This window comes from Mus pahari, chromosome 13 (assembly GCF_900095145.1).
Source record: "Mus pahari chromosome 13, PAHARI_EIJ_v1.1, whole genome shotgun sequence".
NCBI classification, from domain to species: domain Eukaryota; kingdom Metazoa; phylum Chordata; class Mammalia; order Rodentia; family Muridae; genus Mus; species Mus pahari.
Window position 1 is genome coordinate 85558611 of NC_034602.1, and position 11888 is coordinate 85570498.

Consider the following 11888-nt stretch of genomic DNA (forward strand, 5'->3'; position numbering starts at 1 on the left):
TGTGTGTGTGTGTGTGTGTGTGTGTGTGTGTGTGTTGCATATATATGTACCTAGCACCTGATCCCAGCAGGTTAAAAAACAGACAACTTTCACTTTGAAAATAGTAATCATTGATTTTCTTCTCTTAAGGTAGAAAATATTTTGCTAAATGATGCTGGAAATTATGTGCTTTGTGACTTTGGCAGTGCCACTAATAAATTTCTCAATCCTCAAAAAGATGGAGTTAATGTAGTAGAAGAAGAAATTAAGAAGTAAGTTTTTATATGTATTTCATTTTGTCTCATAGGCATTTTGATTAACTTTGAGTCTGTAGCTAGCTATATTAATATAAATTTTATATTATTCCACTTGTAGACTCCTTCAAAATGAAAACATTAATATATGAATAGATAGTCTAATAGCCGATAAATACCATGAATGATTTTTTTTTTCTGTGTGGTAAAATTAATAATGAAGCATGTAGAAAAAGCTATAGTGGCTAATAGAACCATTAAGAGAAATTTAAGCGATTTAAAAAGATTACTTTTGATATGAGTTTGAATGTTTTGCATGTGTGCATGCATGCATGCAGGGCCTGTGGAGGTCAGAAGGCATTGGAGCCTCTGGAACTGGACTTAGAGATGGCTGTGAGCCGCCATGTTGGTTCTGGGAACTGAACCCTGGTCTTCTGCAAGAGCAAGAAGTGTTCTTAGCCACGGAGTCACCTTTCTGTCTCCTTAAGTGACATTTGAGTTGAGCATAGTGTCTTGTGTTTCCTGAAATGGGACAGTGGGTGCTTTTGAAATGTAAACTGCCTGAAACATGTTAGCTGTTGTTAAGAGTGTGAGTGTTACATGTACCAGAGACTACATAGGAAGAGTGTAAATGCCAAGCCTGCATGAAGTCATCGTGCTTTCAGTGGTAGAACAAAGCTTTCTGGAGAAAAATCACATGTACTTGTAAGAACCTAACTTTTCTGGCGTTAGCTTTAGAAAATGGAACAAACTGCCTTAGAGTACTTCCTGAAGTGACACAGTTGACAGCAGTCTGTCGGAATAGGGTCTTCTCGGTAGTCTCCTTCATCATAGGCTCTCAGGACGAGGAGCTGCTCAGAGAGCTGGTGTCTGACCCACTTGTATAAGGCGGTTACATAGGCAATAGTAACGTATATTATCGACTGTATTTCTACCTAGAAAACAGCTTAGAACAACTTACCAGATTCTGCAAGAACAGACCCTCAGCAAACATACATACATGTCCTGTAGCACACGCGAATAGAAACACTGTATGTTGGCTTCTTAGAGTTCATGTCATTAAAAGCTCTTGTGGCTGAGTCTTTCTAGTGGCTGCTCGAGGTCTCTGGGATGGATCTCTGATCTGCTAGAGGTGTCATCTGTTGCATTGAGGGATATAGTTAAGGCTCAGTGCATTGTGGGATGTAACTAGGTCCAGCTAAATTTTTTTGTGATGATTGGAGTATGGTGAGGTTAGCTCATGAAGCGTTCCCATCCTCTGTGGCTCAGCTTAGGAGCTGATGGTCTGATTCTTGCGTTCCCAAGCACCCATTCAGGGCCCGCTCTGGTTTTGGTTTGGGGATCTAATGATCAAAGTTCTGCCGTTGTGAAGCTTCTGTTCTGGTTCCTTTGCAGTAACACATTTACACGTCTCGCCTGTAAGAGTAGGGTGGGAAAAGTAAGGTGTTAGGATGCTTGATTAAATTCTCCTTGTAAAATAAACACTAAAAAAGATTTTGCTATGATAAGGGTTGTCTATTTATACTCTTAGTATTTCTGCTATGAGATTTGAACACAACTTGATTAAAAATATCTGTTCCTAGTAGATTTGGGTTTTTTTGTTGTTGTTGTTGTTGTTGTTAATGAATATTGATTTACAGTGTCTTTCAATTCCAAAGAACTTAGGTTGGTATTCATATTAGAACTGTACATAATGTGTATAATTGAGTTACGGTAACAAGATAACTTTTAAGAGAATTATAAAAACTCAGAACATTTACTACTGTGTGTGACTGGGTCCACTAGCATCTATAAACCAAACTCCTGAGGAAAGAGATGAAGTTAAATTTTGAGCATACAGTTCTACTTTTAATATGTGAAAATATTTTGATAAGGAGGCTGTTATAGTTAACTGAATTATTTCATGTAAGTCAACAGAAATTATTTCCAATAGATTGTCATTTAAGTTTTTATTAATAAAGAAATTCAACTTTTATATAATTAGAGATACTGTTGCAGTTGCTGAATAAATGTGTCTGTGGATACTTTGTTTCATTTAATTCTTGATAGATTTTAAAAACAGTATCATTTCTATATATTTCTGAACCCAAAAAGCCTTTTAGGTTGTGTTTTAGAGAAGCCTGTCTTACCTGTCTTCTTGGTTTTGAATGTATCTCCTTTGTTTAATTCCTGTTGCCAGATACACGACTCTGTCATACAGAGCCCCAGAAATGATCAACCTTTACGGAGGGAAACCGATCACCACCAAGGCTGACATCTGGGTAAGCTCAAGGCTGTGCTGGGTTGTAGCTGCCTGAGTGGAGCTGCTTGCTCTGCTCCTGCTTCCCAGAGGCCTCCTCCCTTCAGTCAGCATCTCACTCAGGGGAATGCTGAAGAGAGGAGACAGGTGTAGGTCGTGGAGCTGCCACCACAGCCGTTTTTAGGGTTTAGGTTCCAGGTGTATGCTCACACTTCTTGGTTTTGAATGAGTGGAATTTTGGCTGATGGCAATATATCTGGATAGAATTGTTAAGCAATTGCACTGTAACTTTCTGGGATATTTTAAGACTTCTTGAATGGAAACTAACACAATATACTTTTTCTAATTCTAAACATGTCGTTAACTACTCTTTATTGAAGGTCCTTATTTAGTATATTTTTACCTGGATTTAATTAAACCAATAGATAGTATTAATGTATAGGAAAAAACCTGCTTACATTCTCACATCTCTTTCAAACTTATAAGTAAAATACATTTTGTATTGTATTTAATAGTCTAAGAAACTATCTTAAACTCTGAATGCATTAAACAATTACTGTTGGTTGCATTTGCATGAGCATATTATTAGAGTACATTTTTAAAAAAAAAATAATTGCAGAACTTACAAAAGAGATAGTTTTGTTTTTTTTCATTTAATTAAAAAATTACCAGCCTGGTCTACAGAGTGAGTTCCAGGATAGTCAGGGCTATACAGAGAAACCCTGTCTCAAAAAACCAAAAAAACCCAAAAAACAAAAAACTATTTTGTGTGTAAGGCCACTTGTCACAGCATGTGAGTGGAGGTCTCAGGATAACTTTTAGAGGTTGGTTTTCTCCTTAGAACTTGGATTCCAAGCAGATGTCCAGGGTTAGCAGTGAGAGCTTCCCTGCCTGAGTCACCTTGCTGCTCCACGTGTGTAAGTGTCAGCCAGTGCTTGTCTGCTTGCTGGCTCCCCTAGCCTGCTGCCCCACCCACCCCGGGTCTGGGAAGCCTCGGAGAGTCCAAGGAAGACTTGCAAGGCGGCCAGGTGTTTGGGATCTTCTCATCTGCTTATTGCAACACATTTATGTATTCATCCATTTACTCATTTATTCATTTTTTGGGTCAGTGATTCTTAGGGTAGTTGAGTTTTAAACTATGTAAGATTAAACCAAATTGGAAGAAAATTCATTTTAATTATTTTGACATTGTGCCAGTCCCTATGATTCAGTTAAATTTCCTGTCCTTGGCATTAACATTGGATAAATTTGATAACTTATAGAAATGTTGATGGTTATGTATGATACAGAAAGCAGATTGGGTTGAAAATTAATCTATAAAGTGGAATTATTACAGGAAGTGACTGTAGCGATCTTTTCTGGCCTGTGTGGCTCCTCTCTATTCCATAGCACCTGAGCGGTTTCAGCAACTCAGCAGGGCAGAGTCGGGCTTCACTGCTTCTTTGAAACCAATGGGTGTTTCTGTTTTTTCCTGAAGCACAAAGTGATTTTCTAGTATCTTACTGCAAAGTATGGGACTGTTCTTCATTTATCACTTTTAAAACAAGGGCTAGTATATGTGTAAATAAGTACATAAAGCTTTAAAAGAAAAAAAAGTCAACATAGTGTCTGTCTTCATGTCCATGACAAGTGTCTGACGCTTGTTGCTTAGCGCAGATGGAACAGAAAACCACTACATTCCAGGTGTGAGTCTGCTCAGTTTGATCAACACTTGTATTTTCTGGTTCTGTTTCAAGAAAATATGCCAATTAAAAGAATCGCAGTGTTCAGGTGAAGTAGTCCTATAACATTTTATATTTTGGCAAAAATGTTTTTCCCTTGAGAGTTTCCCTTGTAGGTTATTTTTATTCTGACATCTAGGATGCTGAGTAGAAACGCTCCATTAACTTTTCATGAGGAAAATTGAGCATGATGATGGCCTTCAAAACCAGCCTGCTCGATTCTTCTTTTTCTTACGAAGTTCGCATTGTGTCAAGTGACTAAGATGAGTGTACTGTGCTTATACAGTGCAAAGTCCTTCACTCTTTATTCCCACCATTCCTTTTTTGGGGGGCGTGGGGAGCAGTATACTAGAAAGCACTGCACATCTGAAACTCCACCCTAGGAGCCCACAGTCTCCTTTTAAAGTAAGCTGGCATTGCCAAATTATGTGTGGACACTCACATTTACTCTAAACCGTGGAAAATGTCCAAGATTTGATTGGCAGGATAAAATTGGCGGAAATGCAGGTCTCATTTGTATTGAAGGGTGTCTGGATAGTAGAAAGATGTAATTTAATGTAAATATTATTCCTTCACTAGTATTTTTACAGTCGTTGAATGGGGATCTCATGTTCAGTTTCTTGTTTTATCTTCCCCATAGAAAACCAGTTATCATTACCGTTTTAACCACATCGATTGGATATTTCTAGTTAGTATCATTACCATTTTAGTAATCATATAATAGCATATCGATTTTTCAAGTAAAGGTTTGGAATTTCTAGAGCATTGAAATGTCTTCACTACAAGAGTATTATCATTGAAAATATTATTTTATAATTAGTATTGTACTTACAAAGGTTTCTGTATATTATAGTGTTCATAGACATTATAAAAATACTTGTAAGTTGCAGATGGTGAAATACATATGTGGGAAATGTAAGAGCAGAAAGCTTATCTGCTAATTAGCTAGTATCAGCCATAATGCCGATGCAGCTGTATGCTAACTGCTGGATAACTTATTTAAGTTGGAAATGCCCCTTACCCTTGTGGCTTGAAGTGTTATCTTTTGTCAAAGTGATAATTTTGTGAACCAAAAATCCTTTCTTTCTTTCTCTCTTTTTTTAAATGATGTCACAGTTTGAACTGTGGTGGCCTAGCTGTAAATACACTATGCTACTTTTCTAGAAAAACTTGTCCTTTAGAATGTTTTATCTTCATGTCAATAAGTGACTTATTGATGCTGTGAGGTTTATTTTATAAACTCATGCAAGTTTAGCCTGCAGAGACCTTCTTTTTTGATGCTACTGATTAGTATAGAAAAATGTTTAGTATTATATATGGAAGTAGAAGTAATTTTAATGATAGTGTGTGTGTGTGTGTGTGTGTGTGTGTGTGTGTGTGTGTGCGCACACACACGTGCATACAGTCCTATGTGTGTGCTAGTGCCTGTGGAGGCCAGACAAGGTATCCGACTTGTGGAGCTGGAGATAGAGGTGGTTGTGAGCTTCTGACATGGATGCTGGAACTGAACTCAGGTCTTCTGCAAGAGCCGCACATGTGAATTGTTGAATGATTTCTCTAGCTCCAGAGAGCTAATTTTTTTTAATTGCACCTAACTTGTTTTTTTACCTGTGTGTATGTGTGGAGGCCAGAGAGCAATTTGAAGGCCCCTCTTCTCTTTCCGCCTCATGAGCCCTGGGCATCACTCTCATGTTTTAGAGTAAGTTTTAAGATAATTTGATTTAAATCAGCCTTATGTTTCCTTTAATTGGGGTCACTATTGCTGTGATGGGCGCCATGACCAAAAGCAACTTTGTGGAGGAAAGGGTTTATTTTATCTTACAGCTTATATGTCCATCACTTAGGGAAGCCAGGGCAGAGATCTAGAGGCAGGAACTGAAACTGAGACCATAAGGGAATGCTGCCTCTTGGCTTGCTACCCATGGCTTGCTCAGCCTGCTTTCTTATGTCACGCAGCACCCCTAGCCCCAGAGTGTCCCCAACCACTGTGGGCTGGGCCCTCCCAAGTCAATCACTAATTATGAAAATGCCTCCATATACTGCCTGAGGGCATCTGATGGAGACATCTTCTCAGATGTAGCTGTGTCAAGTTGGCAGTGCTAATTAGGACAGTACCAAGTAGATACTGTTTCATCCAAAAGGAACCAGCCTGGCTTATTTTCCTTACCCATGATACAGAGAGCAGCTTATCTAAGTGATCACAGGTGCAGCAGAGAAAGATCATACTAAATACTTTTAAAAAACATTCAACATTTTACTTGGTTAAGTAATAATTTGACCTAAAGTAGGAAGGTCGACCTTGTTGGTGTGACGTGGCCTGGTAGCTTCAGGTTTCTTGTTGCTGGTGCTGAGGGCCCTGCTCTGCCCGGCCTTGGGGATTTAAGCGAGTGGGCTGCCACTTAGGTCCAGTTCCAGCACGGCTCTGCCTGGCCTTGGGGATTTAAGCGAGTGGGCTGCCACTTAGGTCCAGTTCCAGCTCAGCTCTGCCCGGCCTTGGGGATTTAAGCGAGTGGGCTGCCACTAAGGTCCAGTTCCAGCTCTGCTCTGCCCGGCCTTGGGGATTTAAGCGAGTGGGNCGGCCTTGGGGATTTAAGCGAGTGGGCTGCCACTAAGGTCCAGTTCCAGCTCTGCTCTGCCCGGCCTTGGGGATTTAAGCGAGTGGGCTGCCACTTAGGTCCAGTTCCAGCACGGCTCTTGGCTGTTTTGTGTTCTGTGGTCAGATGCTGAGCACTAACAATGTTCCCATGTCTTTGTTTTGCAGGCCCTGGGATGTTTACTGTATAAACTTTGTTTCTTCACTCTTCCTTTTGGTGAGAGTCAGGTTGCAATCTGTGATGGCAGCTTCACCATCCCAGACAATTCTCGCTACTCCCACAACGTGCATTGCTTGATTAGTAAGTATTCAGAAAGATGGATTAATATTGTTTTTTTCAGATACTGTACTTTAGGGTCTGCTGTTTATGTTCTTCCTTAAATCTACATTTTTTATTTCATATAATTTTATAAACTATAGTAAAGATATTTTTAAAAATGGCTATATTACCTCTATAGAGAAGAAAACAATCTAATTACTGATGAGTACAAGAATATTCTTAACCTCCTAGATAAAATTTTTGTAGCACATGGCAGCAATGACATTATTAAGGCAGCCAGAATTACTGGGGATGCTTATAATAACCTAGTTGTTCAGGTTTTGTATTTTTGAAAACAGATATCCATGTAGTTAATAAATAATCAGATCTCCTTACCTTACCTTTTTTTTTTTTTTTTTTTTTTTTTTTAAAGTTTTTGGAGACAGGGTTTCTCTGTGTAGCCCTGGCTGTCCTGGAACTCACTCTGTAGACCAGGCTGGCCTCGAACTCATTAATCCGTCTGCCTCTGCCTCCCAAGTGCTGGGATTAAAGGCATGTGCCACCACGCCTGGCTTCTCCTTTCCTTCTTAATGGCCTTTGCTGCCTTTTACAAAGAGACTATAATTTAACATTTTGCACATGTAGATTGTAAAATATCCGAGAATGATCTCTGAGGGGAGGGGCAGCTGTTAGACAGTGAAAGCTGTTGGGGCAGTACTCACACAGCTCCCTCTGCTCTGATTAAAGCGTCCTTAGCACTGCAGCTTTCTTTTCTGCACGTTAAACACCCACTTGCAGCCTCTGTGGCACAGAACAGAGTATACATATGATAAAGATAGCATTTAAATTTAGCAAAGAAAATAGTTGGAAATAGATCATTTTCTTAGCCATTTGTGAACAATGATAGAGCTCAGTCTTCCATTTTTTTCTGTTAAAACTTCACATAAATAAAATATTTAAATGTAAAGAATAAAATATACACTGAAAGAAAATAGGCATGGATTTAATCATATGCCTAGAATATAGAAAATGTAGGTGGCCAACCCCAGGAGTTATAAAACGTAGGGCCCAGTGACATAAACCTTTCTGCCTTTAACTCTGCCCATCTGGCTTGGGTGTTGTGGCAAATACTGCAATTGTAGCGATGGGAGGCAGAAGCAGGAGAACACAGCGAGGTCCTGGTCACTCTGAGTTACAATAAGAAGATTGTCTCAATAAAGCCACGGGCCGGGTGCAGATGGCTTAGAGGTAGAATGCTGGCCTAGGAGGCACATGGCTCTGGGTTCATTCTTGATGTGTATTTGAGAAGTGGCCAGTGATCCTAATGCATGGCCTTCTGTAAACCAAAGAGAAGGGCTCCACAGGAAAATACTGGTCATGGTGTCCAAGAGAAAGGGACATAAATGATTCAGTGTGACTTGGAAACTTTGAAAGCACAGAATTTCTATGGTACAGATTTGCTCAAAGATACTGGAATTTGGGGAATTATATCACCTTGATACACGAAGTATTTTGTGTCACCCAGAATGGATTTCCTCGACCAGGGGAGTCCGAATAATGGAGAAGTGGGAAAAGGAGACAGGTGAAGCTTTGCTTTGCACTGCCAGTGTGAACACTTAATTATGAGAGCATGTAATGCGTGTGTGTGTGTGCATGTGTGCGTGTATGTGTGTGTGTGTGTGAGAGTGTGTGTGTGTGTGCGTGTGTGTGTGAGCGTGTGTGTATGTGTGTGTGAGCGTGTGTGTCTGTGTGTCTGTGTGTGCTTGTGTGCTGTGTTCTTGCATGACTTGGTCCTGGAATCCTGAGTGGGGTAAGAAAGAAATGAAGAAGCCAGACATCCATAGGGAAAACTAGGACCCAGTGGTCTGGACTCTGGAGGAGAAGCCTCTGACTCCAAGAACATGGAGGCTGTCTTCATTGCCTTAAGCACTGGTCCAGGGGCAGTGAGCAAAAGCCACAGTGCACGTTTCCTAGACACCCCTGAGGAAGCTGTGCCATCCCTCCGAGCCTCGCCTGAGGACAGCTTTGCCACTTGTGGGGCTGAGGCAGTGGGGTCCTTGACATGGCAGATTCATCACTACAGGAGGACTCAGGGATGCAGGACATGAGCACTCGTGGAAGTACTGTGATGCGTAGTTCTTCAGGACTCCACTCACTCTCTGCACTTGTCCTTAGGGTTTTGTTTCTAGAGAGCTCCATGTCCGTTCTGTAGCTCTTCATACCTGTGTGATGGTGCGAGCTCTCGACGTGAATCTCCGTGGCTAAGCCCCTGGCGGCATTGCTTGTGTGTGTTTCCTGATCTGTGCCAGCACCAAGTCAAATTGCAGCTGCCTGTCTGGGCAGTCATTGTCCTAGGTACCCACAGTTAGGCTTGTCAGTCTCTAATGACATTGCTCCAGCCTTATCTTTTTAACAGGAGTTCTATTTTAGTGTACTATTTTGTAGAATGGTTTTAAAATCAGCCGACATAATTCCATGTATATTTGAATAAATACTAAACTCTTAACCTTCTCTCTCTTATATAATGTTCTCAAAAATGTAGAACAATAGAAGCATAAAGTAATCCCTATTAGTCATAATGCTCAAAGATTAGAATATGGACTTTAGTTGCTATGTTCTCTGGCTAATTGAGTTTTAATATTTTGTTGCAGACAATTTTATCTATTATTGTAGCTATAGCTGTTTTCTTGCTAAGTATAATGTTTTAGTAATAGTTGAATGTACAGCTTTGTAGGAGTCTTGAAGTGTCTGAAGGCTCAAAATGTTCTCATTGACCAGTTCTGTGTGGGAAACGGAGCAGCTCATGCATTGAAAAGTGATTTTATTCCTAAGTATTACTGAGTTTCTCTGTGTTTATGTGTGACACCCATATGTGTGTGGGAATGTGTTTGTGTAGTGCTGTGGTAAACATGATAATACTGTTGATAATTTTAGGTTCAATTAGAGTTTAATTAATTGCTAGTTTACTGTGTACCATATGCTTCTTTTATTTGACCATAAATATGAGGATTTTAGTTTCTGCTATCCATTTGATTGTGCCAGAAATGAAAAGTATCAAATAAACTAAAAGCATTCAAGTACATTTGGAATTATAATCCACCCATGGATTTTAAAGCAGGCCAGTGAGATGGCCCAGTGGGTAACAGTGCTTGCTGAGCAGGTTCAGTGCTGCCCGAGCTATGTGCAGGAGCCTCCATGGAAGGAGAGAACTGAGTCCTCAGAGTTGACCCCTGAACTCCACAGTACATGCTCACAAACCCACAGATACACCAGTCAATAGTGTAAATCCTAATAGTTTACCTCGTCAAAATTTTATAGATGTTATTTTTAAAATGCTGTAATAAAGTACAGAGTTTGAAAAACCAGCATATACTTACTTATAATGTAATGCTAAAAACTATTTGAATTCTTTGAATTCTGTTGTTTATATCTTTCACATAAGCCATGCCTGCTTTTCATTGTCACATTTAGTTGTCTCTGTGTTTATAAAAGGCAGTTCATGTTTTCATTGCTTTAAACTGAGTCCTGCCTTCAGAAAACTGAGTGTTGTGTAGCTGGGCTTTCATGCTTCTTGAATTTCAAAGTTTTCAGTGCTGTTTTATTTATTCAGTACATATGCTTTTACATAATTAATTGTAGTACTAATACTATTTATATCCATTTGATGTCACTCAGAATGTTTGAATTAATTAATCATGAGGTAATAGCCAGATTTCTAAAGCTGTGTAGTTTTGTGGTTATGTAGGTATTGGATATACTCCTGTTAGCAGTAATCCAGAAGGAGGGGTTGTGACTGTGTATTCTTGATAAAGCTGTTTTTATTAGTCTTATCTTAATTTCCTGTAGACTTTCCTTAAAAGCAGCAATCTTCATTGATTTCTGTTAAACACAGATGCTGTTGCTGTGAGAGTGGGGAGTGAGCACTTTTATTTTTGAATCTAAGAGTTGAAAAGATGGCCAACAACAGAGAATGAGAAACACTAGTAACTCCAACCCCTATTCCTCCCTTAACCCTTATTCTTACCCTAACACTAGCCCGAGCCCTATCCCTTACTCTTACCATAACCCAAACCCTAAGCCTAACTCTTACCTTTACCCTTACGCTTACCTAAAAACTATCCCTACCCCTACCTCTACCCTACCCTTACCCCAACCCTTACTCCTCCCCAAGCCCAAACCCTACCACTACCTTTACCCCTATGCCTACCCCTGCCCTACCCCCAACTTTATACCTACACCTAACCCTACCTCCTTTTAATCGTTACCTTACCTCAGCCTTATCCTTACCCTACCTTACCTGGGTAGTTATGAAGATGGACAGGGCCTGCTTACTTCCCCGTCAGCTTCTGTCTCTTAAAGTGGGTCATGGACATACAGATGTGTAGCAGGGGTTAGTAAAAGGTGTGGATCCCGCCCATCAGACTCAGGTACACCTGAGGTTGCTTATTTGCTATAGAACATTAGGTACCTCCATCTGTCTCGGAGGCTCACGCACAAATGATTGAAGAAGGAATGACTGAAAGGGAGTCAGTGGGGGGAGGGTTTAAATGCAGTACTCGCTTCGAAAGTCAGTGGAGAAGTACCTCCTCTGAGTTCTGGTGGGAGCTTGTGAATAAGTGTGGTTGCCTACCCTTCCCTGCTGCGGGCCTCCCGCTGAACAGCCACCATTACAACTGTGACTTTGTGTCACACTTGGTCCTGCGGGTGTACTCTGCCTGCACATCTCTATAGGTGCTTCAGGGCACAACCTATAGCTTTGTAGTAACTCTCCTGAAGGTGTGCCGTATATTTCTCTCTCTCTCTCTCTCTCTCTCTCTCTCTCTCTCTCTCTCTCTCTCTCTCT

General features: G+C 40.4%; 1 protein-coding gene across 2 annotated transcripts in view; it reads left to right on the forward strand.

The window, feature by feature from the left end:
* Positions 1 to 11888, forward strand: part of Bmp2k (BMP2 inducible kinase) — a 104679-nt gene that overhangs the window by 42431 nt on the left and 50360 nt on the right. For both annotated transcript variants that reach the window (XM_021210741.2, XM_029545532.1), the window contains exons 5-7: positions 130 to 251; positions 2413 to 2494; positions 6955 to 7087. In XM_021210741.2, coding sequence (XP_021066400.1) covers positions 130 to 251; positions 2413 to 2494; positions 6955 to 7087 — 337 coding nt within the window. The remainder of the gene's footprint in view (positions 1 to 129; positions 252 to 2412; positions 2495 to 6954; positions 7088 to 11888) is intronic.